This window comes from Haliotis rufescens, unplaced genomic scaffold (assembly GCF_023055435.1).
Source record: "Haliotis rufescens isolate VD_foot unplaced genomic scaffold, xgHalRufe1.0.p SCAF_42, whole genome shotgun sequence".
Lineage (NCBI taxonomy): Eukaryota > Metazoa > Mollusca > Gastropoda > Lepetellida > Haliotidae > Haliotis > Haliotis rufescens.
In genome coordinates this window covers 124472-151920 of record NW_025964135.1, presented here as the reverse complement: position 1 = coordinate 151920, position 27449 = coordinate 124472, and the positions used below count along the sequence as shown (strand labels likewise).

The 27449-nt window shown below is 42.1% G+C and overlaps 2 protein-coding genes and 1 pseudogene across 2 annotated transcripts; 1 reads left to right on the top strand and 2 right to left on the bottom strand.

Annotated features, from left to right (window-relative positions):
• Positions 1 to 12844: 12844 nt before the first annotated feature.
• On the top strand, positions 12845 to 14879 carry LOC124131273 (annotated as a pseudogene).
• A 256-nt stretch (positions 14880 to 15135) lies between these two features.
• LOC125372530 lies at positions 15136 to 19147 on the bottom strand. The gene is made up of 7 exons (XM_048382865.1): positions 18762 to 19147; positions 18366 to 18375; positions 18122 to 18249; positions 17764 to 17916; positions 17323 to 17361; positions 16904 to 16954; positions 15136 to 16198 (listed from the first exon to the last, which is right to left on the bottom strand). The coding sequence occupies exons 1-7, from the start codon at positions 18946 to 18948 to the stop codon at positions 15951 to 15953; spliced, it is 816 nt and encodes a 271-aa protein (XP_048238822.1). The 5' UTR covers positions 18949 to 19147; the 3' UTR covers positions 15136 to 15950.
• Positions 19053 to 24116, bottom strand: LOC125372529. The gene is made up of 3 exons (XM_048382864.1): positions 23745 to 24116; positions 22350 to 22642; positions 19053 to 19078 (listed from the first exon to the last, which is right to left on the bottom strand). The coding sequence occupies exons 1-3, from the start codon at positions 23882 to 23884 to the stop codon at positions 19053 to 19055; spliced, it is 459 nt and encodes a 152-aa protein (XP_048238821.1). The 5' UTR covers positions 23885 to 24116.
• Between the last annotated feature and the right edge of the window lie 3333 nt (positions 24117 to 27449).

Here is a 27449-nt window from a genome sequence, read left to right as displayed (position 1 = left end):
ACTGTCTATCCGATCACGAACCTCTCCAGATTTTAGGAAATTGTCGGGTATATTGGTAGAATCACACTTGACTTGTAAAACCTGATCCATTATCCTCCTTCGCTACAGGGGTATTATATACATAGGAGTCCAAGTTCATAGTCCACACTAACACAGAGTGGTCAAGTTTACTCAATGCCTCAGCGTCTAACACACCAACTAGCCCCGCTTCCTCAACCAACACACTAGGTCTCACAACACGGAAATCAGTAATGCTCTCTAAACATTCATAGTTACATATACACAAATCAACAACAGAGTTACCTCTCGGGGTTACAAACGTAAAATCATTCACTCCTTTCCGTCCATTCACAATACACATATTAGCATTACAAAGAAAGTCACAAAACAAACGCCCATGGTTATTCAGTGTGTTATCAATACAGTCTCTTTCAGGCAGTAAGTCGACACATTCCACGTGGTCGCGTAGATCTGCACACCTGCTGTTGAAGTCTCCGCATATATACCTTATATTCTGAGTCTGATATAGGTACACCTGAGACAGTAGGGTATCTAAAAACTCCGACGCATCAACATGTCGAGTGGAGTTCTCAGGCGGCAAGTAACACACACAGAAAGTTGACTGACAGTCTGGGATAGCTTTATGATTTAACTGCAACCACAGGATACCTTCATATGTATTGTCTAATAACTTGACATCATATAAATCACATACAGTATTTTTAACTCAAAAACCAACCCCTCCAGAACCCGATTGGCACTTCTGTGAAGTAGTACTCTGTTGTGCCTAAACCATGTATAGTTATCGACATGCAATTCAGTGCTACTAATAAGATGGGACTCGGCCACACCAATAATATCTACATCTAGAAAGTTTATAAAAGATTCACGTACAATAAAATTATCACTTAAAACATCAGTTGTCCAGCCGGCCACATTCCAAAACCCGCATACAACCTAGTTGTTATTGCCTGTCACGGAGTTACGGTGGGTATAGGTGTCACGACCCGACCTTTCACCTTTGTCCGGCATTCTCCATCCCGATTGGCTGGCGGTCCACGTGGTTGCTGTTTGTCAACAAAGCCACATGTGCGGTTGTACTCCCAATGCCCCGTAGTGTTGTTTATGTCGGTTTGTTGCCTTTCACCGTTGAGATCACCGGTTCCGTTGTGTGTCCGGTTGTTGTCGTAGTTGTCCCTCCTACCCCTCGCCTCGGCCTCGAGTCCTGACTTGAGTTCTCCCGGTTGTCTATTACCTGGATCCGTCCTCCGTTCATCTTCAGGTTTCCTCCCACTGTATCCACCAGTTTTTTCAGATTTGATTCTTGGATTCTCTGATGTAGGGGTTTATCACTCACAATAAACACGTCCCTGTAATTTCTACTGTCCTTCAGTTTCATTTTGTCACTCAATATTAGTAAAATCTAAATATTTTTTACATTTGTATACTTATCCTGCATTACTCCGTATTGCATTTACTGCTGTCTTTGACAGAGAGACGAACTGTGTGAGATCCAGCTGCTGAAGAAAGTTGTCCCAACCAGCCCAGGAGGCAGCGCCCTCTCACAGTGGGCACGTGACCCGGAAGTCATGACGTCACACCAAAAGACATAACTGCTTTAAACATAACATCTGAAACTTCGTGGGGAGGTAGCGTAGCGAAACGGAGGGCACTTAGACTTCGTAATGCAGGATAAGTATACAAATGTAAAAAATATTTAGATTTTACTAATTTTTTTAACTTATCCTGCATTACTCCGTATTGCATCTTTATCAGACGGCATGGCCGGTGGGCATACCTGCAGATGTGAACCATATTAAACCCTCGTCAAGGTCCGATGAATCCGAACCGCATACAAGTGATGACCGGAACATCTACGACCATTCCTGTCCTCAGGAAACAAGAGTCGATGCAAAAACGAAACGCCCGAATAGGTAACCGAAATACAATGAGGCGTGTAGCCAAAATATATAACTTACCGAAGAGCGAAAGCGAAACGCAGCAGAGCCCTCTTATCTGAGGCGATAAACACCAGAGAGTTCGACGGTCCCCGCTCGGGGAATCGAAGAATCAGCGACGTCGGCGGCAAAATCTACGAACAATCCCAAGAGCGAATGCGAAACGCAGGAGAGCCCTCTAGGCTGGAGGCAAGGAACACCGGTGAGGTCGACGGGCACCGCTCAGGTATCAGAGAAGCAGCAGGGTTGGCGTCGGCGCCGGTGTCCACATCTACTACCATTCCTGTCGTCAGGAAACGAGAGTTGATGCAAAAAGTAAAACCCGGATAGGTGACAGCAATAGAATGAGTCGGGTAACCCAAAACTAAAACTGACCTAAGAGCGAATGCGGAACGCAAGAGAGCCGTCTCGTCTGGGGTGATAAACACCAGAGAGGTCGACGGGCCCCACTCAGGGTATCGGAGAATCAGTGGTGTCGGAGATAGATGACCTTTTGGGCTACAACCAGGGACCAAAACTGTGAACGCCGGCGACAACTTTCAAGGCTACATCACGGAAAAATAGTGGTTGGTGAAGGCGGTGTCCGATCGCCACGAACAGGCTTCCCTGAACGACTGGATGGAACAGTATACCGTGAAGAACCAGTGTAAATACGATCGCCCTGATCTCATTTTATTTCAGGTGATAGCCTTTGGGGGTAGGGTCCAATCCGGCGGCTCATAAGCTTTAAGGATGACCGCCTGGAGCCACAGGGAAAAGTATTCCGGCTGACCAACGACTGCGACGAAGGGGAGACCGGCAGAAAAAGGTGTTTCCTAGACTTGCGGCAGTCTTTAGATCATAGAATAACCTTCAGTGCCCTTACTGGGCATAATGACGCTCATCCTCATCCTTGGCACCCACACTGGACGAGGGGGGAGGGGACAAGGAATGATCTATCAGGCTGTCCTGGGAGTTGAGTCTTTACGCTGACGTCCCAGTACGGTCCATGATGAACGGCGCCCTGGGTACCGCATTGGAACCGGGCACGGGAGACGTCGAGGGCGTGCTGTACATGGACTCGAGCGGCAGTAGTCAAAACCAGTAGAAACACCCGTCTTCTACTTAAGGTTGTAGAAGGAAGATGAGGGGAGTGGTTCGAAGGGCATTGAAGACCACATTTAGATCCAACGCAGGCGGTCGGAACTTGGCCTCCAGGTCTTCAAGACTGAACGAGCGTAGGCCTGGCCTGTAGGTCGGGAATTTTCGTCTTTCTCCCATCGTCCGGGATGGCCAGAACAGAGTAGATGGCGACCAGGTATGTGGGGATGGTAAGCCCTTCAACCGACGGGTGCTACGCAAGTACAGAAGGAACTGATCCAGGATCTGCGGTGACGCTGTCATCGGATCCTGGTGTTTGTCAGAACAAAATGCCTGGAACAAGCATCATTTATCAGCATACAGTCCCCCTGTAGATGGACGGTGGGCTGAAGCAATGGCCTTGGTCGCTCTAACCGAATAGCCCTTGGCTTTCTGCAGGTGTGTCAGGCGTGCAGACGATTTTTCTCTTTAACATGCGGGTATGAGGGTGTGGCAACAGACCGTGTGGATGGAGCAGAAGGTTGGACGACACCGGAAGTTCCAGGGGTTGTCTCTGGCTATGTTTCGGAGGTCGATAACCCAACTTCTGGCTGACCAATAAGGCGAGACCAAAGTCAATGGCAGGGGTCGAGTGGCCTGGATCTCTGAAGAACTGTGGGAGGGAGAACCGGAGTCGGAAAAGCGAACGCTCGTAATCCTTCTCAGGAACGATGGAAGGCTTCGACTGCCACAGCGGTCGTATCCGGCACAGGTGGAATGGAAGACGACAGCTGGCCCCATTCAGATATGAGGCAAACATATCTAGGGTTGGGGTGTCGACCGTTTGACATAGTCTGGCCCGAGGCGCCGGAGAGCGTGAGGCGTCGGAGAGCTTGAGGCGCCTGGAACGCCGAAGATGGTGATTCTCGGGGGCGCCGGGAGAGGGGCGAGTACTCTGGGTTCGCAAACACCACACTACGGTGACGTCGTCAGTGGACACGATCAACAGGGCGTGACCGAGAATGCACTGTCAGCAAGTGACGTCCTGGATAAGCCTTTATCTCGAGGCTGTTGCTGTGCCAATGGTCACAATGTGGGCTGGTGTGGGCCACTAGCCACTGACAAGGTGGCAGGGGAGGTAGTCAGCAACAGGGGTCTGCGATTAAGTACCGTCGGTACGATTCAGAAAAAGGTGTGATCGCCTGCAAGCCAACCTCAAGTAGACGAAGTAAACCAGCTTCACAATCGACCGCCGGGGCATAGACGTAACCGGGTAGTAGGAAGTCGAGGCAATGTGGCCATTGCACGAAGTAATGAGATCGTTTTCATCCCTGAAGCGGCGTATAAGTACTCCTGTTCTTATATCGAGGTGACGATGGAGGACAACAACACGATACGAGGCAGGTATACAACAGGGGTCAGTGGGACGGCCGAGGGACTTTAAGTATCAAATCGACACTGTGTCCAGTAGTCAAGGCGGAAGATAGGAAGGTGTCGTAGTCGAAAAGATCAAACCGGACGAAGGAAGGCGATCTTTTCCATCCCTTGAACGCCTATAGGCGCTATCGTTCTTATAGCGAAGGGTTGATGAAACAAGGTTCCTCGTGACAGCCGTGTTGGTAGAGGAGGTCTATTGTTTCCAACATCCGTGCATGGATGGACTGCGACAGGCGCCTGGTTGAGTGGTAGCACCAAGCGTAGAGGCAGACATGGAAACCAATCTGTAAAATTCCATGGCACCCCTTGCCATGGTAAGTTGACCTAATTCCGGTCGGAGTTGTTGACAGTCCGAGTACTTGACACGTGACATGTAAATCACTCTGCGCAGTAGCCGAGAAAACCGCCTTGGAGTCGGAACTGAGGCGCCGGATATATCATAGGTGCTTCTTCCGTAACTCTTGAGGCGCCGGGTTAGTCAGAGGCGCCAGAGACATTAGAGGTGTCGAAGATCTTGAGATCAAAGACATCGGAGGCGCCGGGAGCGCCGGGAGCGCCAGGGGCGCCGGGGGTGCCGAGACATCAGCGTTGACGGTGTTGGAGACCGTGAACGGTCGTATGTCGTGCCAGGGGAGGCAGACTCTACGTTGGGAGCCGCCGTTGGTGTTCGGAGCACTGCGAAGCTCCGCTGAGCGCTGCTGCCGTCAACGTAGGTGGGGGTCGACGAGCACGTTGAGCGAGGTGTGTCCTGGATACTCGCATGAGCTGAAGGATCACAGGGACGAATGACTGCAACATCGGCACTGCCTTGTGAAAGTACAGGGCGTCGTACAATCACGGCAGAAAGGGGCGGCCCCGACCAGATTTGTTCCCGCGGCAACAAGTGCAGCGAGGCAAAAAATCTGGAATTTAAGCAAAACTAAGCAAAGCCACAAAGTGCGGGAAGCATAATGTGATTCAGAAACTTTGTATTTCAATGAAGTTTATGAGATCAAACAATGACGCTAAAAAGTAGCGAAAAAGCATAGCTTTAAGCAAACACATAACCATGTGGCCAATAACAAAGTATGGGAAGCATAATGTGATTCAGAAACTTTGTATTTCAATGAGGGGCGGTCGGGTAGCCTAGTGGTTAAAGCATTCGCTCGTCACGCCGAAGACCCGGGTTCGATTCCCGACATGGGTACAATGTGTGACATTGCTGGAATATTGCTAAAAGCGGCGTAAAACCATACTCACTCACTCACTCACTATTTCAATGAAGTTTATGAGATCAAACAATGACGCTAAAAGGTAGCGAAAAAGCATAGCTTTAAGCAAACACATAACCATGTGGCCAATCACAAAGTATGGGAAGCATAAAGTAACTCAAAAACAGTATATTTTATTAAAGTTTATGAGACAAACAAGTACGCTAAAAGGCAAAGCCTTAAGCAAACACGTAACCATGTGGCAAAACCACAGAGTACGGGAGACATAATGTAATTCATAAACTTCGTATTATATTGAAGTTTATGAGAAGAAACAATTACGCTGAGAGGTAGCGAAAAGGCAAGGCTTTAAGCACACCAAAACAACATACATAAATGTAATGTATTACCCAAGCCAAAGAGAGAATTCAAAACGCAGAACACGACATTACGTGGCCACGTGGTGAATGGCCAAAATGGCGGGAAAGAAAACAAAATGGCGGGAACAACATTGCGCCCGTAAATTACTGTGACGTGAGCCACAGACGAGCGATAAACGTTACAATTTACGAATGGGAAGACCCTAAGGTCACGGCCCATAACAGGTAACAATGTAGCAGCATATAATGAATGTAGAAACACGCAAAATATAAAAAACAAATAATAAGCTTTAATTTCCACAAGGGATACAAAGTACGTCCGTCCGTGGAGGTGACAAAGCAGTTATGTCTTTTGGTGTGACGTCATGACTTCCGGGTCACGTGCCGACTGTGAGAGGGCGCTGCCTCCTGGGCTGGTTGGGACAACTTTCTTCAGCAGCTGGATCTCACACAGTTCGTCTCTCTGTCAAAAACAGCAGTAAATGCAATACGGAGTAATGCAGCATAAGTTAAAAGATCATCACGTAACTGGGTCAACTGTCTATTCACATCATCAATGTCTGATTCAAAATCGTTTCTCACCTTTGAGATCTCTTCCTCGAAACTAGTTTTCAGTTTGGCAGTTATCCTACCCTCCATAGAATTAAAACGTTCATCAACATGTAGCTTTAGCGTTTGTATTGCCTCCAACACATCATTGATTGATTTCGAACAAGATGGCGAACAGTTGAAGTTTTCAGTTGCAATACAATCGGGCACAGGAAAATCACTCGTCTCACCTTTCTGCTTTTTACATGTTGTGTCTCCGTATACCTCACTACCCTCTGTTGTGATGTGTCTTTTCCTGGTCTCGTTACTTCTGTTCACCTCTGTTATGGCGGGAAGCGACATGACCGAGTCCATGAACTCCTGTGATTGTGTGATATCCATAAAAGTCCACTTTTACACCAAACACAACGATCACAGTATATATCGGACCTGTATCGTCGATTTAAAATCACAATTCTTGTCGACGATGATGATTTTAGGTAATAACTTACAAACAAATTTCAAATTAGTCGGAGCGGAGATCAACACAACCAAGCGTGGGTTCCTGAAGACCTATTATGCAATGCCATATTTCTTATCGCCAGGGATCACAGGTGTGATACCAGTCTCCCCCCAAGGAGACGTCTGATTAAACTCTTTGCTTCGTCAATGCTTCGTCTTGCCCAAACTGGTAACTGGTACCACTAGCAATGATACAATGGCGTACAAAGACTTACAATGAGTCAAGCATCCGTCACTCGATTTCCATTTTCTTGCATTTGGCTTCTGTGTAGGAATCATTCTAATATTTCACATAACCGTTAACGTACTTCTTGAATGTTGTCACGCCATTCATTCAGACAGATCTCGAAAATGTGTTAATATTTATGCGAGGACAACGGATTAGTCATCGCGAGGCCAGTTCACAATCCGTAAAAGCCTGTGATATGTCATGAATAGCCCATTGCATCTCCTGTACAAAGACTTTCTTTTGTACGTGTTGTCACAGAGCCACACACTTCGCTCAATGGATCAGATAAAAGCAGGACTGCTGGAATCGGTTAAGGTCAACTCCCCAACCCTACTTGACACAGCCCTGTGGATGAATGAACGACCTAGCGAGGCAAGTAGCGCCACCTAGTGAGATATAATGGAAGAAGACCAACCGAGAGTTGAATCTTCACATACTCTGCAGAACCTTGGTTAGCAATGGCACAGTAATTTATGAGAGTTTGTGAGTGAGTCGGATTTTACGCCGCCTTAGCAATATTCCAGCAATATCACGGCGGGAGATTCCCACATTGTGGCTATGATATGCAGAGAATCGAACCTGGACTTTCGGCACGAGGAGCGAATGCTTTTACCACTAGGCAACGCCAGCAGCCTTGATGATATGATCAACTTTATGTGTTTTCATTTTTCAAATGTTAAAGTTTGCAATCACAGATAATGTTTATCACCACTGTAAAAAGAAGGATATCAGCATATCATCACCATCACCATCATCATCACCATCATCAATCGTCGTCACCATCATTATCATCACCACCACCATCAGCATCAGCATCGCCACCGGTATCGTTATCACAGGTATATACGGTACTCCACACAGAGATTAACGAAGGGCATCTTTTTGATCAGGGGTTATTTAAATATATATAATAGCTGTGTTTCAGTATATCCAGTTTCTGTCAGTGCAGAAAAATACCAAGTCGGTCATCTGTGAACACGGTTCTTCAGCATCGGGCATCAGCTGATTTTCTTACGTCCTTGACACACAAAGACCTCTTGACATGAGGTAACTACCAGGAAGAGGGGTTGCAGACACGAGGTGGATGTCGTCCCAATGTCATTCAAATCAGACCTTAGTTCTCGCTACCGCTAAACAAAGATCTGAGGACATCCAATTAGGGGTCACGTCAGAACGACCTTTCATCCGACTAATCAGTGGGTCGCTTACCAGATTATGAAAGTGACAGTCGGAATGTGATTTCTAATCATGCAATCTCTAAAACTTTAACACGGGGTATTCCGAACGATAGTAACGGGTTTAACGACTGAATCCTTACAATCTAGACCATATATTAGCCAATCCAGAATGTTTTTTTGTTCAGGTTTCAAATTTGTAATCGAGAATTTGTCAAAATATTTTTCGAGCGTGGTCGCCAATTTGAAATTTGTGCTGTAAGCTGCCTTCTGATTGGTAATTCCTTTTGTCGGTCAAAGTTCGCGCAAGGTCAGTCTGACGTGACCCGTAATGGGATGTCCTCAGATCTTTGTTTAGCGGTAGCGAGAACTAAGATCTGATTTTAATGCGATTGATGTCGTCCAAATAGTGTTACGAACTACCAGAAACCATTTCATAGATCATGCTTTCTGTCAAGGAAACTATTCATTACTGCTGTACAGTATCAAAGATATTAGAACAGTAAAAGAAAATAACGACACCAATTCTCAAACTGTTCAAAATTATATTCCCAGGATATATATATATATATACACAACCGGGCAAAAGGAAATGCCTGCCATTCTAATATCACTCTTGTGTACAGTGAAATTGCGACCCCCATTTTCCTTAAAACGGCATGTGCACGTCACCTGTTGTGAGACACTCATTGATATGATGCATGTAGTATCGCCTAAGATACCCGAAGCAAATATATCTCCTTCGAATAACAATTTCTTGTTTGTTTCATTTTTAACCCCCATCAAACATGGGTGTATACTAACTTTTGCCCGGCAGTTTATACAAGTTACAATTACTTCCCAATCGTTCGATCACTGAGACGATTGGAACATGGTGACCGCAATTACAAATTGTGTGTGTGTGTGTGAATGTGGGTCTGTTGGATATTACATAAAACATTCATCTTGAGCGGGATGGTAGTTCGAGTTGGATAAGCATGTTAACTAGGGTTTTCTTAAGGTAGAGAATGCCGCGCATGAATGTATTAATGTGATTCCCAAGTACATGTACATGGGGGCTTTTCGGCAGGAATATCCACACAGAGGAGACTTAAATTGGGATCGGGTGAACATAATGTGGTACCTGGTAGATTGTGTGTCATCAAACCGGACAACTTTGGTCTGTGACTGATTGTGGCATAAAACACACTTATTCATTTACTTGTATCGGAAATTGAATGTTCATCTTAATTGTTATTGATGAACACGTAATATATTTTCAAAGAAATAAAACAGTGACATAATAACTACAACTTTATGTGAGTACGAGTAGCTCTATTGGAGATGGAGATGAATAGGTGCTATAAAGTTGTAAGCTTCTTCTCAACCGTGTAACCATGAATTGACTTTATTGGGTAATCCAAAAAGACATATCGAACTCATATAGCCAAATATCATACGATTTCACCTGTTCACCATCTTGGATGCAAGGCGAAAACATTTCAGCGCGTTTGAAGCTACTGAGAATGCCCCCTCAGAGTTGGACGAACATTCTGTGGTAGCGCGGCGGTGTTGACAAGAGGTTATCAGCAGTATTTCCTGTCCAGGTTATTTAGGTCCGTTGTGTGTGCGTGTGTGTATATGTGTGTGTGAGGGGGGGGGGGGGGGGGAAGGAGAGGGAGGGGGGGAGGGGGGGGGGGGTTGGGGCGTGGGGGTCAGAGTGAGGGGATAGATCATGGATTTAACAACAAGTAAGGTCACCTTGAGCGGGACGGTTTTCGTAGATGGATTAGCATATGAACTATGATTCTCTTTAAGTAGAAAATAAAGATCCACGATGTTCGACCTGGTAGGAGTGTGTAATCAAACCGCACAGCATTGGTCTTTGATTGACTGTGGCGTCAAAACAAACTCATTCATGTTCTTGATCTGAATGTTCATCTTAATTGTTATGGAAGGTCACGGAGCCGTGATCCAGAGAACAGGGTGTCATGAGATAAAAATGAAGTAAAAATGGGATTACCAGAAAAACGGGGTATAACACCCAACCCAATAAGCTTCACTCAGGAACACCAGAGTAAGTCAGTACAAGATTGAAAACTGCCCAGTAAGTAAGTACACATGTATGACAGGCTAGTCGGGTATTGCTACTTGTATATGTGAAAACAAAGTTATTAAAATGAATAGCAACACTGATGAAAGTTACCAATAAACGTGTATAAGTGTTATATCGTCACTGCAAAAATAATGAGTGTTTGTCTTAAGTATTAACATTCAAATACGTGATATCTCTATTAGCGATATTGTCTACGTTCTACCGGTGAGAAAGCGTTAGGCTTACTATCTCGTAGTATAAATGTCCAGTTTGGAATTTGAAACTAATCTGTTTACAGTAACAGGGCACTGCTTAAGTGTCATGTACAAATCAAAAAGTGGAATCCCGTCAATTAGGCGGACGAACCTTAAAACTATTAATAAACATTGAAATTAGCAATATCGGATAAATGTATATGCATATAATATCTGGCAATATACACCAAGATCACCTTCTACAAAAATAAGTTTTAAAAGCCGGTTGATATTCGTTTGCGTATTTGACGATTATATAACTTTCGAAAGTATTAATCATTTTCCTATACTCAGACGTTCCTGAGCCTTGCGCTTTCCTAATTATTTTGACTAAATTATTACCGTTATCATTGTATTAGTTAATGGGAAATGCGTGCCGATCAAGTACGTGCCATAAATTAAAACGACATTGTACGATTCCGAACTTATCACGAGACTGTGTTTATGAATCATTGTCAAAAAGTGGTGACATGGCCTCAGACCACAATTAATTTCCTTCTTTGCTATCTACAGTGACATGATAGCCCACCATAATTATTATCAGTCGTAGGCTGATCTTCCTGTTGCATGCGGACCAACCTGCCACTTGTCACTTAAAACGCAAAGTTTCGGCCAGCATCCACCACCTTGCTATCGCAGTAACCACTGTCAACAATGCTCACCGGAAGTTTCGAGCCGAAACACACACAGCGGCCTTCAACTTGGGGTCAAATCATGGGAAGCTGGAATCAATACCTTCACAGATTGGGGCTAACAAAAAATTGACAGCAAACTACAATGTCTTATCTTTCATTTAAGCTATCACAAGTCACTCCAAAAAAATTGCCACAGGCTGAACAGCCCATTTCAACAGGGTACTATATTCTCCTATTTTCCTTCCGGTTCATGGTAAAACTTAGGGGGGATAACTGTGGTCTGAGGCCTATTAGGACAGTAAAAAGTATGCAATTCAAATACAACTTCATCAATACTAAGCCCATACACTGTTGAAGGCTCACAGAAAATTTGGAATCCCTAACTCATACACAGCTTGACTTATAGTCATTTGAAATCATGCTGCATCCATAGCACTTGAGAGTACATTTTTGGCATGAATTCATTTCAAATGCAATTCTAATTTGACCATAACTCCATAACCAAAAGGAAATTGACAAAACAAGCAAGTGTTCCTGTCTCGTCATTACATATAATATCAACAAACATCAATTTCAGTCTGGTATATCAATTCTTTTTTGGGGGCCTATTTTTAGGTACATGCATGCATTTTTTAACAAAAAAATTGAATTAAAGTTCATATTTTTCAACAAAAAAGAAAATTGAAACTGTTAAATTTTTATTCAGATGAAAGCCCTGTCTTTACTCATTAAAATGATTGGTAGGACAGGTAGCTGTGTACAGCCAATCAAGTGCAGCGAGTCACCAGGTGTGACCACTCTCAGCTGACACTCGGCCAATACACGCCAAGGTGTCAAACTGCGTGTACAGCTCAACTGCAATTTGGACTGCTGGCACAAGACATATGTATGTCTCGAGAGTTTCTAATACATTTACACGCTTGTCATTGCCATTGACATTACACAGTGATGCGGTATATAGGTACATCTTGTGCTCAGAACACATGGAGGTCAATTGATCTCACAATTGCCACCAAAAACCTCGCCTCACATTGCCAATGGCAAGTCCATGACGACACTTGGGGAAGCGATCACCTTTCTATACTCACCTACATAGGTAGCCCACCACAATTAGAGGAACAGCCCAATCCTCAGCCCACATGGGACTATGCAAAGGCTGACTGGCCTAAATTCAGGAAGGAATGTATATCATTCAAATCCTCAGAAATTGCCTCGGATGATCCTGGCCCCGAGGTTATAAAACTTCCCTGAGTACGATTTCATGCTCAAATCCGGGTTCGTGCTCAACTCAAAACGGAGGTTATAAATAATCTGAGTACGTTTTCGTGCTCAACTTGAGCATGAAATCCGTACGATCTCAAGTACGCTTTGGACCGTGCTCAACGCTGAGTTCGACAACAACAATGGCAGCTCACCTGCAACAGACGCGACAAGCGAGGCGGAACACCCGTGTTCCGAGAGTCTTTCGAGATCATTCTAACCCGCTGGAAGATTTAGATGTCGAAGAAGTTTTTGACCGTTACAGATTTAGGCCAAATACTATAACATATTTACTTGGCCTACTCGATCTGACCTGAGAGACAGCTCGTAACTGTGCGATTCCACCACTGTTACAGTTGCTGGTATGCCTTCGTTTTTTGGCGACAGGCGCTATGCATCTGCTGGTTGGGGACAGCCTAAACATTTCCCGATCTACAGCCGGCAGATGCATACGTGCAGTTTCGTTGCAAATCTCCAAACTTTCAGGAAGGTTTATTAAATTCCCAGTTGGAGGAGACGCCGTACGAGCGAAGGAGGCATTCGGCAACATTGCAGGTACGTACATGGGATTTTCCCAATGTAAACACAAATAAATGATTTCATTGGTGTGATTCGCGTCAGTGCCATTTTGATTGGTCAGTAAAAAGAAAATGGGTCAGAGGTCGAGGTCATGTATAAAAATAAAATAAAATTATAATCAAGCGATAGATCTTAGGATGGGCTGTAAATGAAACAAGTAAACAGTGCCCAGTGCAGTATGCTATCTATTGTGACACGTTTTACTTACAGGATTCCCTAACGTAGTAGGGTGCATTGATGGAACGTTCATCCGGATACAGCGGCCTACCACGAACGAGGGAGACTTCGTGAACCGGAAAGGTTACCATTCCCTGAATGTACAGGTAAATAGGCATAATTGTACTCCATAACTATTCGTTATAATGTATGTGTTGGTTTAGGGGTGGGGAGATGTATGACTTTTGTAATTCTTATGTATGTATTGTAAATTGGAGTTTAAATTTCTGAATGCTATCCCACAGATGTGCTGTGATGCAAATTTCTGCATCACAAGTTGCAACGCCAGCTGGCCGGGATCGGTGCATGACAGCCGCATTTTCCGGACGTCAGCACTGTGCAGGCAATTTGAAAATGGTAAGACACGTTTTTAGAACAATTTGGTGAAAGTATTCTGCAAGTGAACAAGCATATAGTTTATCCTGTTACAAATAATAATAAGTTAAGATGTAAATTTAAATCAATATGCAGACATTTTTGTATGACATCTCATTGAATTGAAGTGACATACAAAGGGCAATTGCTTTGAAACCCTGGATAGACATGGCATAAAATCTCAGAATCTCCATACCTATTTTAATTAATAAATTAGATTGGATTCATATCCTCATTTTCATTTTTTTTTTCTCACAAGTTATTTTTTAACTAAACAATTCCATTAATTAGGATGAATGTATTTGTTCCTGGGAAAAGGTTTATTTCATTCATCATGTTATAAATATTGAAATATTTCAATTCTTAATGAGACAAATTTTATTCATACATTATATGTACTTTTTACCAGTATTCAAATCATAAAACAATCTGTTATTCTTTCAATAATATATAACCTTATTTTATTATGTTTAAGGACAGTACAAAGGTTTTCTGCTGGGGGACTCTGGCTACCCATGTCGTTGGTTCCTCCTGACGCCTCTACAGAACCCCACCAACCGTGCAGAGGAACGCCACAATGGGTCATTGTGCAGGACAAGAGTGCTCATTGAGCAGACCTTTGGTGTCCTGAAACGGCGGTTTCAGTGCCTGCACAATGAGCTCAGGGCGACCCCAAGACAGGCTGTGACCTATGTTGTTGCATGTGTTGTGTTGCATAATTTGGGTATTGAAAGGGGGGATATTATAAATCATGATGAAAATCTAATGCCTCCATCTTCAAATGTGAATAATTATGTGCCACTGGTTACAGGTCCAAATGATGGAGCTGATGTGAGACGGCACATTATTCAAACATTTTTTAGTCGATAAGCATAGGAACATTTATTCACTACAATTTAATCTATCTGAATTTGTGATTTCAAATGTATATCATCTTAATTAATGATTGTGTGAGTGGTATTGCTCAGTAAGTCAGATATGTCATGACAGTTAGACTTGAATACATAATCAATTAGGTCATTCAATGTTTTATTCAGATACAAGCAGTGCACAAAATGGAACAATATTTAATTTGTATAGTCTGGCCATGCCAACAGTGCAGATTTATTTGTTGTTTAACTCCTTACTAAGCAATATTCCAGCTATATGACGGAGGACTGTAAAATAATCGAGTCTGGACCAGACAATCCAGTGATTGATATCATGAGCATCGATCCAAGCAATTGGGATCGATGACATGTATCAACCAAGTCAGTGAGCCTGACCACCCGATCCCGTTTGCCGCCTTTTACGGCAAGTAAAGTGGGAAAATGTTATAATATAAAGCACATACTACGGTAGAAACTACCATTTTTAGTCCACAAGTCCTTACAATGATAACATATAGCAAAAACCTGAAAAATGGCAAATGTCTACAAGTTCTTTCATACATTGACAAGTGGACACTTTGGCACGAACTGCAGGACTAGTTCAAATTTCTAACATTGCACATTGTGACAGAGCACTTCAATTCATATTTGTTTCTTAATTTCTAAATTTGAACAAGATAAAGAGTTAGCTGGAATAAAATGTTGTCATTTGTTGTGAGTAAAGATACAGAACTTATGCATGTTAGGATATTCATAATAGTCTGTATGAAGGACAAATATCTTGACCTAATTTTGGTATCAGCTGGACAAATGAAAAGTGCATGGTATTCATCATCTAGGTCTACACAAATTGCATAAACTATAAGTAAAGTCATGATCACTAGACATTCTATATTTATGTCTTTCTGTTGGCACATCATACTTGCATAAATGCTGAACTATCATCACAATGTTAGAGTTACATGCTTTAAAATGATCTTACTTAAGAGCACATAACAAAAAAAATCAGGATTTTGGGAGCAATTGCATATGTAATGAATAGTGATAAAACAATACAGACAGAGTTGATATTGTGTAACAATATTTCTTTGAATTATCATTAACTATTGTATCTGTCAAATTCAAATGATCATGTCCAAGCAAATCAGTAAATGTTGTTGTCATTCGTATTGCATTTCTACATAACTCTCTTTAGTAATTTTGATAATAATTATTCTTCAGTTGGACATGATTCGACAAGAGAAACACCAAATTCCGCATTCATTTTTAGTTGGTAGTAGACTGATTTCCTCTGCAGCATTTGAATTTCAATGTCTAATTTCTTTTGATTTTTTTCTAACACTTCAATTTCCAGTTTCAGCTTCCTTTGTTCAAGTTTGATCCTTTCCGTGTCCTGTATCGTGTTGTCATATGTTGCCTCAGCTTGTGTTCTTTTTCGTTTGCGGACGGTCTTTTTGTCTGTAAACATAATGAGACTGACTTGTCACATTTTAGAAACATGAATTGTGTACTCTGCATTATCTTTGGGAGTATAGTATTGTTGATAGCATTATGGGTGTTAGTGTGACAAGACAGTGAATATAATGAGACTGACTTGTGTACTCTGCATTATCTTTGGGAGTATAGTATTGTTGATAGCATTATGGGTGTTAGTGTGACAAGACAGTGAATATAATGAGACTGACTTGTGTACTCTGCATTATCTTTGGGAGTATAGTATTGTTGATAGCATTATGGGTGTTAGTGTGACAAGACAGTGAATATAATGAGACTGACTTGTGTACTCTGCATCATCTTTGGGAGTATAGTATTGTTGATAGCATTATGGGTGTTAGTGTGACTGAAATATAATTAGAATATATTTCCTGTCTCTTAGTATTTTCAGCTTGTGACAAGACAGTGAATGTATTGTTTGGGGTAATACATGTATTAGCATCTTGCTATGAGTATTTTCATTTCTATGCTTTCAATAAATCATACAAAGGTCATAGTTTATTAGTAGTAGTATTATACTAGTATTATACTAGTATTATAGAAGGATTATGCAAACATAAATTTGATCTGTAACTGCAATCTTGAATATACTGAAATAAACTCTGAAAATGTTCATTATTTAGTATAGTAATATGTTCTACAGATATTACTCAGATCCTTCTGATGTACCTTCTGCTGGGATGTCTTGCTCATCAATGTGATGTGCTTCACCTTGCAGACCTGTAAATAAGGGGATACAATTTTTAACATTGAACAAATGCAAAAAATTATTGTATCATTTTCTTACATTTATATATTTAAGCATTCAATAAAGTCACAAAATAAAGTTATACTTTAATGTTATTAATTGAGAATAATTACATTGATTGTATACAATGTGTCAGCTCAGACAATAATGTAATGACAGGAATAGCAAACTATGCTCTACAATACATGTTGGAAATTTTGGTATTATGTTCAAGACATGACCTATATAAGGGAGACAACCCACAGACTGAGAGTAATTAGATATATGTCCCATGTTATAGATGTGATTATGTATAATAATACATGTTAATAGTATTCAGACATATGATGATATGTATTACCTTCTGGTGAAGCGGCAGCTACATCGCCATCATGAATGACTGAAGTGAACAGAATATTAAAATACAGTAATGCAGCTATTTTAATAATTTTCAGGTTAGAATTGACAAAACCAATTGCATTTGTGACTGAAATTGTGATGAGTGATTAATTTGATTATATGACAAATATTAATCATTATTTGAATGATTTCGTACAAGTGCAATTCACAACAAATGTATTCATTACTTTGATCACAGGCATAAAAAAGTTGTTGTCTGAAATTTTTGTTGTTGTTTCCTTTGTCTTTTGACAGTACTTGATTTGTTTGTACCATATTTGATAAGTATTTTTGTCATCCAAATACATTGTCCCAGGTCATAGGTCTCACCATAACCAACATTAATGAGAAATAGCTGGCTTTAAAATTTACATTAATCTTTTACATATTGAACTGCCCATACCATCAGTGTCAATGCCATGTTCTAGGCCATGAATACTTGGCCTCCCCTCCAAAGACTGACAAAGGACCTCGTCCGCGTTGGACAGTGCTGGGAGTGGAGGCCCTCCTCCAGTTGTGGCCATTGACCTTTTGAGGCCGTCGATCTTGCTTTTAGCTACAATACAAACTTGCAGTTTAGTTCAGTAACAATAACATATATATTGAAATATTAAATTTGGGTTTCATTGACATGTGTTCATGTGTTATTGAGGGATAAACATGTGTTTCATCAATTATATAATAACCATTTAATACATTATGATGGAGTAACAAGGTTGACACAATATGCCTCTTAGTATTTTTCTAATATAAAAGAGTACCTCTTTGTTTCAAATTGAAGTACTTCTTCTTCACTTCAATAGCCTCCCTTTTGGCATTGATGTGTCTTCTGAAAGTATATAAAAGAAGAGATATAATTTGAAAATTAATATACAGAACATGTTTTCTTCTTCACAGTCAAGGAACTGTGGAGGGGAAAGCCCATGAAACTACATGTCTCCATTTAGATTACCGGTATATACAATAAAGTTAATGCAACGAAGAATCACATTTCCGACTGTTTACTTATGCAAATCTGCATGGGCACCACATTTCAACGCATGATCGAATACAGGACTCGTTGCGATATGTCACGCCTACGCCTGAGAACTTTATAACTTAATTACCCCAACCTCCACTCGAAATTGGTTTGAAAAGAATCCACTAAAACTGTTTGGAGGATGTCCCTTGACCTTGACCCTAAACACAGCCCCCCCCCCCCTTTCTTTTTTACTCGCTTATGACAGGTATACTTTGTTTTACCGAACACATTAAAAAAATCAGCATCGATCAATCCTGTGTCATAAAAGTTGAATGAACACTTTGCGCAAGACGTATTTATAACTTAACTACCGCGATGATATAGCGTACCATGCTGGAAATGATATTAAACAACAATAACATATGAACAACTTACGTGTTACAGGATATCCGTGATGCTTTGCCATCCATCGGTCCGCTGTCGATGGATGGACTTCACACCGCTTCCCTTTATTTCGCCGAACAACAGTTGCTCTCGCTGAACGACTTCCTGGATGAGACAAACCTCCTCCGCTTCTGACCACCCCTTACCCCGCCTTCTCGATTCGGTCACGCCCTCCGTTGCCATTGTAAATAAGCAGACGACAACATCCGGGTTGTTTTCTTACCATTCTTGACTGAAGAGTTCCAAATTGCCGCTTATATCATAAACAAAGATTCCTTTGAGCATGCTCAAGCCGAGCGTGAGTTGTTCTCAGCTGAGTACAGACTCAAGATGTTTTATAACCTCTGCTTGAGTACAAATCTCAACTGAGTACGAACTTGAGCATGAGCATGAGCATGTATTTGAGCACGAAACTCAGTTGAGCAAGAAATTTTTTTTATAACCTCGGGCCCTGATCTTTTTTGCCAAAATCTCACTTCAGCAATTATTGCCGCAGCTGAAAAATCAATTCCAAAAAAAGACCACAAAACTGGCAAAACGCTGGTACCATGGTGGAACAGGGAAATAGCAAAAGCTAGGAGAGTGAGAAAGAAAGCCCTAAATAGGTCAAAAAGGGATAAATCAGCCTTTGTCCAAGTCCGAGCAGCCAGGACGAAAGTAAGACAACTCATAGACGATTCTAAAAAAGAGTCATGGCAGACCTTCTGCAAATCCCTTAATGAGAAAACAAATGCTAAAACAGTCTGGAGCAAAATACACGCAATCAGGGGTAAGCGTAAACCCACAAAAATTCCCAAGTTAGCCAACGCCCATACAGTCAAAGAAAAGGCCAACATTCTAGCTGAGCACTTCTCATCTGTTAGCAGCAACACAAATTGCAGTGAAGAATTCAAACAGTAGAAAATGCTTATGCCTAAGATCTCAAAACGGCCGCAAAGCAAGCATCTGGCATACAATATACCATTTACTGTGACAGAGTTTGATGATGCGATACAGCATAGAAAAGGCACAGCACCTGGTCTTGACACAACCAGCTACGAGATATTGAAAAACCTACCTGATCAAACCAAAGGCTTACTCACTGAGTTGTATTTGTATAACAAGATATGGTCCAAAGGAGAAGTCCCAAAAGCATGGAAACATGCTGCAGTTATCCCGCTGCTAAAGCAAGGGAAAGACGAAGCCCTACCAAACTCTTATCGACCGATCTCACTCACCTCAAACATGTGCAAAGCCATGGAAGCCATGGCTACGAAAAGGCTCATGCATCATCTTGAAACTGGCAACCACATAAAACCTGACCAAAGTGGCTTCAGGAAGCGACACTCGTGTCTAGATCATATTCTAAGACTGGAAAATGAAATAAAAAAAGCCCAATTAAACAGACAATACCTAGCCGCAGTATTTCTGGACTTCAGCAAAGCCTTCGACATGGTATGGCATGACGGACTCCTCTCAAAACTATCACAAAATGGTGTTGAAGGGAACATGGCAAACTTCATAGACAGCTTCCTGCAAGACAGGTCGCTATCAGTTAAAATGGGGAACAATCGATCGGATCCTATGGCAATGGACAATGGCACGCCACATGCCAGCATTATAAGCCCAACCCTGTTTAATATCATGATCAATGATCTTTTTGACCATGTCAACTCTCCTACCCAAACGTCTAAGTTTGCTGATGACGGAGCAATACGGGTAAAGCACAGAGATATCTCACAAATCAGAAAAATACTCCAGTCAGCCCTGGACGGAGTAGATCAATGGTGCAATAAATGGGGATTCACCCTTTCAAGTGAAAAAACTGTTGGAGTTCTATTCAAACGCCGGGGGAAAGATGCTATGATACCCCGTGTCTCCATAAAAGGCAAACCTATCAAATTCGAAAAATCTGCAATATTTCTTGGGGTTATCCTTGATCAGCACCTCACTTGGCGCAAGCATATAGAATATGTGGAAAACAGATGTAAAAGACCTGAACGTATTACTGGCAATTTCAGGCACATCTTGGGGCACATCGAGGGACACTCAGCTGGACCTCTACAAAGCTCTTATCAGATCAAAAATTGACTATGGTTGTGAGGCTTTTCACTCAGCATCAAATACTGTCTTGAGGCGCCTAGACAGAATACAATACAAAGCCCTAATGCTGGCCACAGTCGCAGCAACAGGCACCTCACTAGAAGCACTACAAGTAGAAACGGGAGAACTCCCATTGAAACTAAGAAGAGAGCAGGCAATATTATCGTTCTGGGGACGAACATCAAACCCTTTGGTTAAAAAGATATGTCAAGACAAAAACGCTCGAGATGAAGCCCAAGCTCGAAAAAATCCCTCACTAAAGCCATCTGGGATATTAGTACGTGAACTCATTCGAAGTCACAATTGTGATGACATTCGGCCTCCAGAAAGTCACTACAAAGGGTTACACCCTCCCTTTACAAACTCCCAAAATTGACACTGCTTTAACATCAGAAGTCGCTAAAAAAGAAAACCCAACCCTACTACGATCAGTAGCTATCACTAAAATTCAAACTACCTGGGACAGCTGGGCCCATATATACACTGATGGATCCAAGAATCCTATCAACAACAGTGCTGGTTACGGGATCCATATCCACAGCTCCAAACCCCAAGCACATTCAGTTCGCTTGCCTGATGGTCAGTCAGTATTCACGGCTGAATTGGAGGCAATTCATCTTGCACTCAGACTCATACCGGAACTCCCGGAAGCAAAGGCAGTCGTCCTATCAGACTCGCTAAGTGCACTTCAGGCCATCAGTGGGAGAAACTCAAACTCCAGGCCAAACACAGTCAACAATATTCTATATGAATATACAAAACTATCGGACCAAGGGCAACAGGTGGAGCTGTGTTGGATCCCCTCTCACATAGATATTCATGGAAATGAAAAAGCAGACTCACTGGCTAAGCTAGCTCTAGACAAAGCGGATGTACAGCCTATTCCCTTTAGTAAACTAGAGATAAAAAGCAAAATCAAAGCCTCCATAGCAGAAAGATGGCAAGCCCAATGGGACGCAAGTAAGATCCGGCAGATGGCTATACAAAATTCAACCCAAGGTCCAACAAAAGCCAAACTCATACTCAAATGAAAGGAAAATTGAAATTGCTATCTCACGCCTCAGACTCGGTCACAAAAAGCACTATGACAAGGTTTGTTCATCTTGCAATCAGGCTGAAACCATTGACCACCTGTTACTAGAATGTCAAGACCATGCCCTAGCCCGGGCTAGGTTAAAACAAGAATTGCAGTTAGATCTGCTATCTGTAATAAATCTCCTAAAGCCAAGAGATGCAATAGCGAAGGCCAAACTAACTCTATTTCTGAGAGATGGACAGCTGCTCGAACGTATATAAACAGAGCAGCCAAGGATAAAAATGAAATCATATCAATATATGAAAATAGAAATCATATCAATGCAAAAACAGAAATTATGTGAACACCGAACTCACAATAGATATGTGAACCCTTCTCACACACAGGAGTCCCAAAGAGGGACAGGTCAGCCGAAATTGCCTAGGCAGAAGGTGACCTCTTAAACACCTAATGCAACAACAACAACAGAGCTCATTAGTTCTGTCCGAGACAATCACAATGAAAGGCGATTGCAAGAGTATCAAGTTACAGTTCAGCAAGGGCCACACTCCCTGGAACAAAGGTCTCACCCTTGAGTCTGAAGAGACAGAAAGTGCCTCTCCACCCCAGATACCCAGGACTGTCACTAGGATGAGTGCTGAAGACTTCTCACTGGTTACCAAGTCTAGGCTGGATGGCACTGGGCTGTCGACACCAGACTGTGAGGGCATCTCTACCTCTGTGAGGCTGTTGCGGCCTACTGCGGCCAGCAAGCAAAACCTGAAACAAGAGTCAAGCAAAGATGACTTGGAGGGTATGCGACTAGTCGACAATGAAAAGGTGGCCGAAGCATGGAACACAGCTCTGCGACTGCATCGTTCGACATCCACTGACTGCGACGACCCTCAGCTGCAGATAGCCAAGGAGAGAAAATGGGGAGCATGCTGGAAAGTGACACTGAAATGTGTTGTATGTGACTTCACAGCACCTGAAATGAAGTTGTATAAAGAAATCAAGACAGGCAAACCTGGACCAAACCCAGCAGCCCCTAACGTAGGACTTGCCTTGGGTCTTCAAGACACCCCTATTGGGAACACAAGAGTCAGGTTACTGATGGCGAACATGGACATTCCGCCCCCATGCAGGAGCAGTATGCAGAGGACCTCCAACAAGGTGGCTATTGCTGTTACTGAACTGAATACACAGGATATGGCTGAAAAAGTTGAATTGGTAAAGGAAGTTAATCGGAAGAGGGGTACTGAGCCATGCGAGATGAATATTGCCATGAATGGCCGATACAACTCAACGACAATAGCAAGCAGGAAGAAGCCTGGGCAGAATGCATCACAAGCAATCGGCATAGCCTGCGAAACTGTTACCGATAAGAAGTTCGTCATCGGCGCGTCATTCCAGAATAAGCTGTGCTGGACTGGTGCTTGGCTGAAAGGAAAAGGAATGGATGTGAAGTGTCCAGGGGGGCACCCAGACTGTACTGCAAACATGTCGGCCTTCACTCCGTTCTCCGAGTTCAATATGGGAGAGGACATTGGACATCAGCTTGCTCTACAGGGTGTGCTAATTAAGTATGCTACTACCGATGGGGATTCTAAGTCTGCAGATGGTATAGACAAGGCTCTGAAAGTGTTAGACCCTATGTGGAAGGTGCAGAGGCTAGCTGATCCCACCCACTTGGGTCAAGGACAGTTTCGGCAATGCTACAGAGCTGATTTCAACCCAGATATGTTCCCCGGCACTACTCGTACACAGAAATTGGAGGCTAAGAAGGTGCTAAGTCAGGATGTAAAGGCACGGTGCAGCCTGATACTGAAAGAACTCATGAAGGATCATGCAGGCGACATGAAAGCACTTCGTAGTATCTTACCTAGAGTGCTCGAAGCAACCCTCAAGTGCTACAGCGGCGACTGCTCCAGGTGTGCCCGGTACTCTGTTGTGTGTCGAGGCGGTGTAACAAACAGCTGGTGGCAGCGGTCCATGTTCCTCGGCTGCAACAAAATCACTCATTTCAATATGGATGACAATGATAAACACTTGATGAATGAAATTCTCAAGATGAAGCTGAGTGTCGAAGTTGTCGAACAAATGAAACTGTACACAGACACACAGAAATGTGAAGCCGTGAACCGATCAATGAGTATTTCTTTGCCAAAGAACGTGAACTTTTCAAGAAATATGATTGGGAGGGCTTCATCGACTATTCATAGGCTCAACAATGGCCCCGGGACATCAGCAATCGACAAGTGCCATAACTCTGGTGTTGAACTATCAAGTCGAGCAGTACGGTCACTGGAACAAATGGACAAGGAAGCTGCCTATCACAAGGAATACCAGAAAAGTCCCAGTGTTGTGAAAAGAAAGCTTGTGCAGCATGGGAGCAAAATTAGTGAACATTTAAAGTCAAAACTGAGTGACAAACAGAGGGGGGACTACAAAAAGGGTCAACTTGACCCTGTGCCATGTTTTAGTAAACAAGCTGACCATTCATATTCAAAGAAATGAACATGTGCAGTAATACTGTAGCTAATGACTAGCTTATGACTGACTTTGTGTAAAAAAATGAGTTGAAATAGGTAACAGTTGCTGTACAGCTATGTTTTTTGTATATGCAATGCTACAATCAGCTGTCACTGTGATGAACATCAGTTAATGAATAAAATCTTAATCATTTACTTTGCTTGTTGTTGTCTCCTTTCACAGCTTCAAAGCCAAAAGGCAATCTGCATATGGCGCATGGCCTTTGCATGCACCCCTGTTCACACAGGCTACTCTGTCTGCATTTATACTATGCGGCTCAGCAGACAGATGTTCGACATAGGTGCATTTGGAGTTATGGCACAAATGGCTGATGTCCAAATCACCTATGTCGAAATCTTCCCTATGCACAATGTAACTAAGTCTATGGGCATGTACGTATACGGTGCGCCACTTGTTGGTTATGGGGCAATAGTACCTCAAAACCCCATATCCACTGGGCTTACATGCCCTAGACCAGATTTGACATGGGCCGTTTTGACATGTCCCATGTTGGTCAATTTTGGCTGAATGCCGAGCAAATATCTCTCTGTATTTCTTAAAAAAGGCTTCGATGTTGGCCATATTAATAGTGTCCAAGTGCAAACGAGGCACGACAGGTGTAGTGATACATGATTCTACCATATTGGAACTCATATGACTTATTATGATGCTGGCATTCACTCATTTCAACAACATGCATAAAATCGCACGTTCGAAAAAGTACACAAAATCATTCAAAAAAATATATAAATATTTCAACCTGAAAACACATGTACACAGATTTCAACACTTACTGTGAATATATGTGCCAAGTTTCAAGTCAATTTCTTGCATAATAATAGAGATATAGTGAATCAAACATATGCACTAGCCTCACCATATCAGGCCTCAGACCACAATTAATTTCCTTCTTTGCTATCTACAGTGACATGACAGCCCACCATAATTATTATCAGTCGTAGGCTGTTCTCCTGTTGCATGCTGACCAACCTGCCACTTGTCACTTAAACCGCCAGTTACAGCCTTTCAGCACCCAACTCGGCTTCACACTTTATGTTCTAAACATTACATTCCTCTGCCACATACAATTATGGATAAGGGGTCATGTGGCCCTCTGCCTCTCAGCTGGGGACTGCGGACAATTCTCAGGTCCAAGGCAGCATAACATATTAAAACAATGGAAATATAACAAAGCAGATCTCACTTCTAAATTATATATATCTATCTATATATATATCTATCTATATATATATATATATATATATCAATATATGATGGCTATAGTGGCATGATCTCGTGTCAGGTCAAGTCAGAGCCAAATATCACAAAATCATACAAATACATTTAGAAGCTGACTACAAACAACTTGTGTACCATATCGCAGTTCATTAGTGGTGACTATGTGTTATTGATGCATATTGTACATATGGCTGCTACTGAACATCGCAGGACAACAGGTCTGTGGGCTACAAATTTGATAATAATGAAACAGTTACTGCATAATAAGAATATATCCAGTCAACGTGCATATCCTAATCAAATGACTTATATACATTAATCACGAAATAACGTTCCTTGTAACCATGTCCGTTTATAGAATAGTTACATTCACTATATATACAATAACAAAAAAGGTATTTACAAAACGTAAGGTATACAAATTCAAGTGGACCCCCTATTCCCGGGGAACAGTACATTGCAAATCAGCCAGATCCCGAGGGTGACAATCGAATGGAGGAGGCACATGCCCCTACTGTTTTATCAAACCCTGTGTAGCCACCATCAACGGAACAGCCAGATGGATGGGACTAAGGGTGAAACGATACACCGATATTCCGATGCATCGCGATACTTGACCCACGATACCATATACGATAAACGTGGGCCCATTTATCGATACGCCACGATACGGAATGCAAATCTCAAGTACAGCGTTTCCTCGGTATTGTGCCTTTCAATAAACCGCTAACTTGGTTAAAGCGCGTGCTAACGCATGGCTCACAAAAACGTACTTACATTTTTAATAAGCTCAGGTTTTACACCAACAGATGTTTTTCCCCATCTCATAAAACATTATCAGCTGATCACCCCAAGCACATAACACCGAAAATACCAGTCAGCAAATCCGAACTGAAGTACGCAATTCAATACCATTATTATACTATCTTGTTATTAAAACGTGTTCATTGTATATCTGGACTTGTGTTTGTAATATATTTTATTAATTTTATTCAAAATTTCATTTAATATTGTTTTCATTAAGTTATGTGAAATTGTGTTGCTAGAGAATATCAAAAATGCCATACTTTGACTCGTTAAAAGTAATATTTGTGGCAATTTGGCTAATATATGTCAACATAATGTTATCGAAATCGAAATACATGTAGCACGGGAAGTCCCTAGGGTGACTGGTCAAATTGTTCCATACGTTAAAATATCCTGCAACAGCAATCACCAGTACCAAAATGCTACACTTGTGGTTCTTATAATTATATATATAATTATATAGTAAAAGCTGCAACTAAGGTAACACGATATTGGAATAAATTATTCCTGATAAAACAATAATTTCAGATACAATTTCTTCGACCATTGCATCAAAATTCTTTGAAGTTGTATCACTGGTGGAGTACATTAATTATTTTCTGGTGTTTGAACTTTGAATTGTTTTGAAGGAAAGTTGAACAACTTCAGTAGTCTTGTTATTATAAAATAATTTTGACTGTTCCAAAATCATGAAAGGTTCAATCTTTACATGCTTTTTAGTCTTGTTTTTTTTTTTTATCATTGCGTATCGTGACCAGAATATCGAGATGCGTATCGTATCGTGACCTTCCTGTATCGTTGCAGCCCAAGATGGGACATGCGCTCCCTCCAAGCCCTAATTACTGCACCATCAGAAGAGCTCTCTACTATAAATTTTTGAAAATAATTGACAACTGTAACGGGTGGTAAATACCAGAATATGTTCAAAAGAAGATCAGACTGGGTGATGGGGAGCATGTTGTCTTCCATCACAGACACTTGTGCAAACAAAATACCCAAATGGGATAAA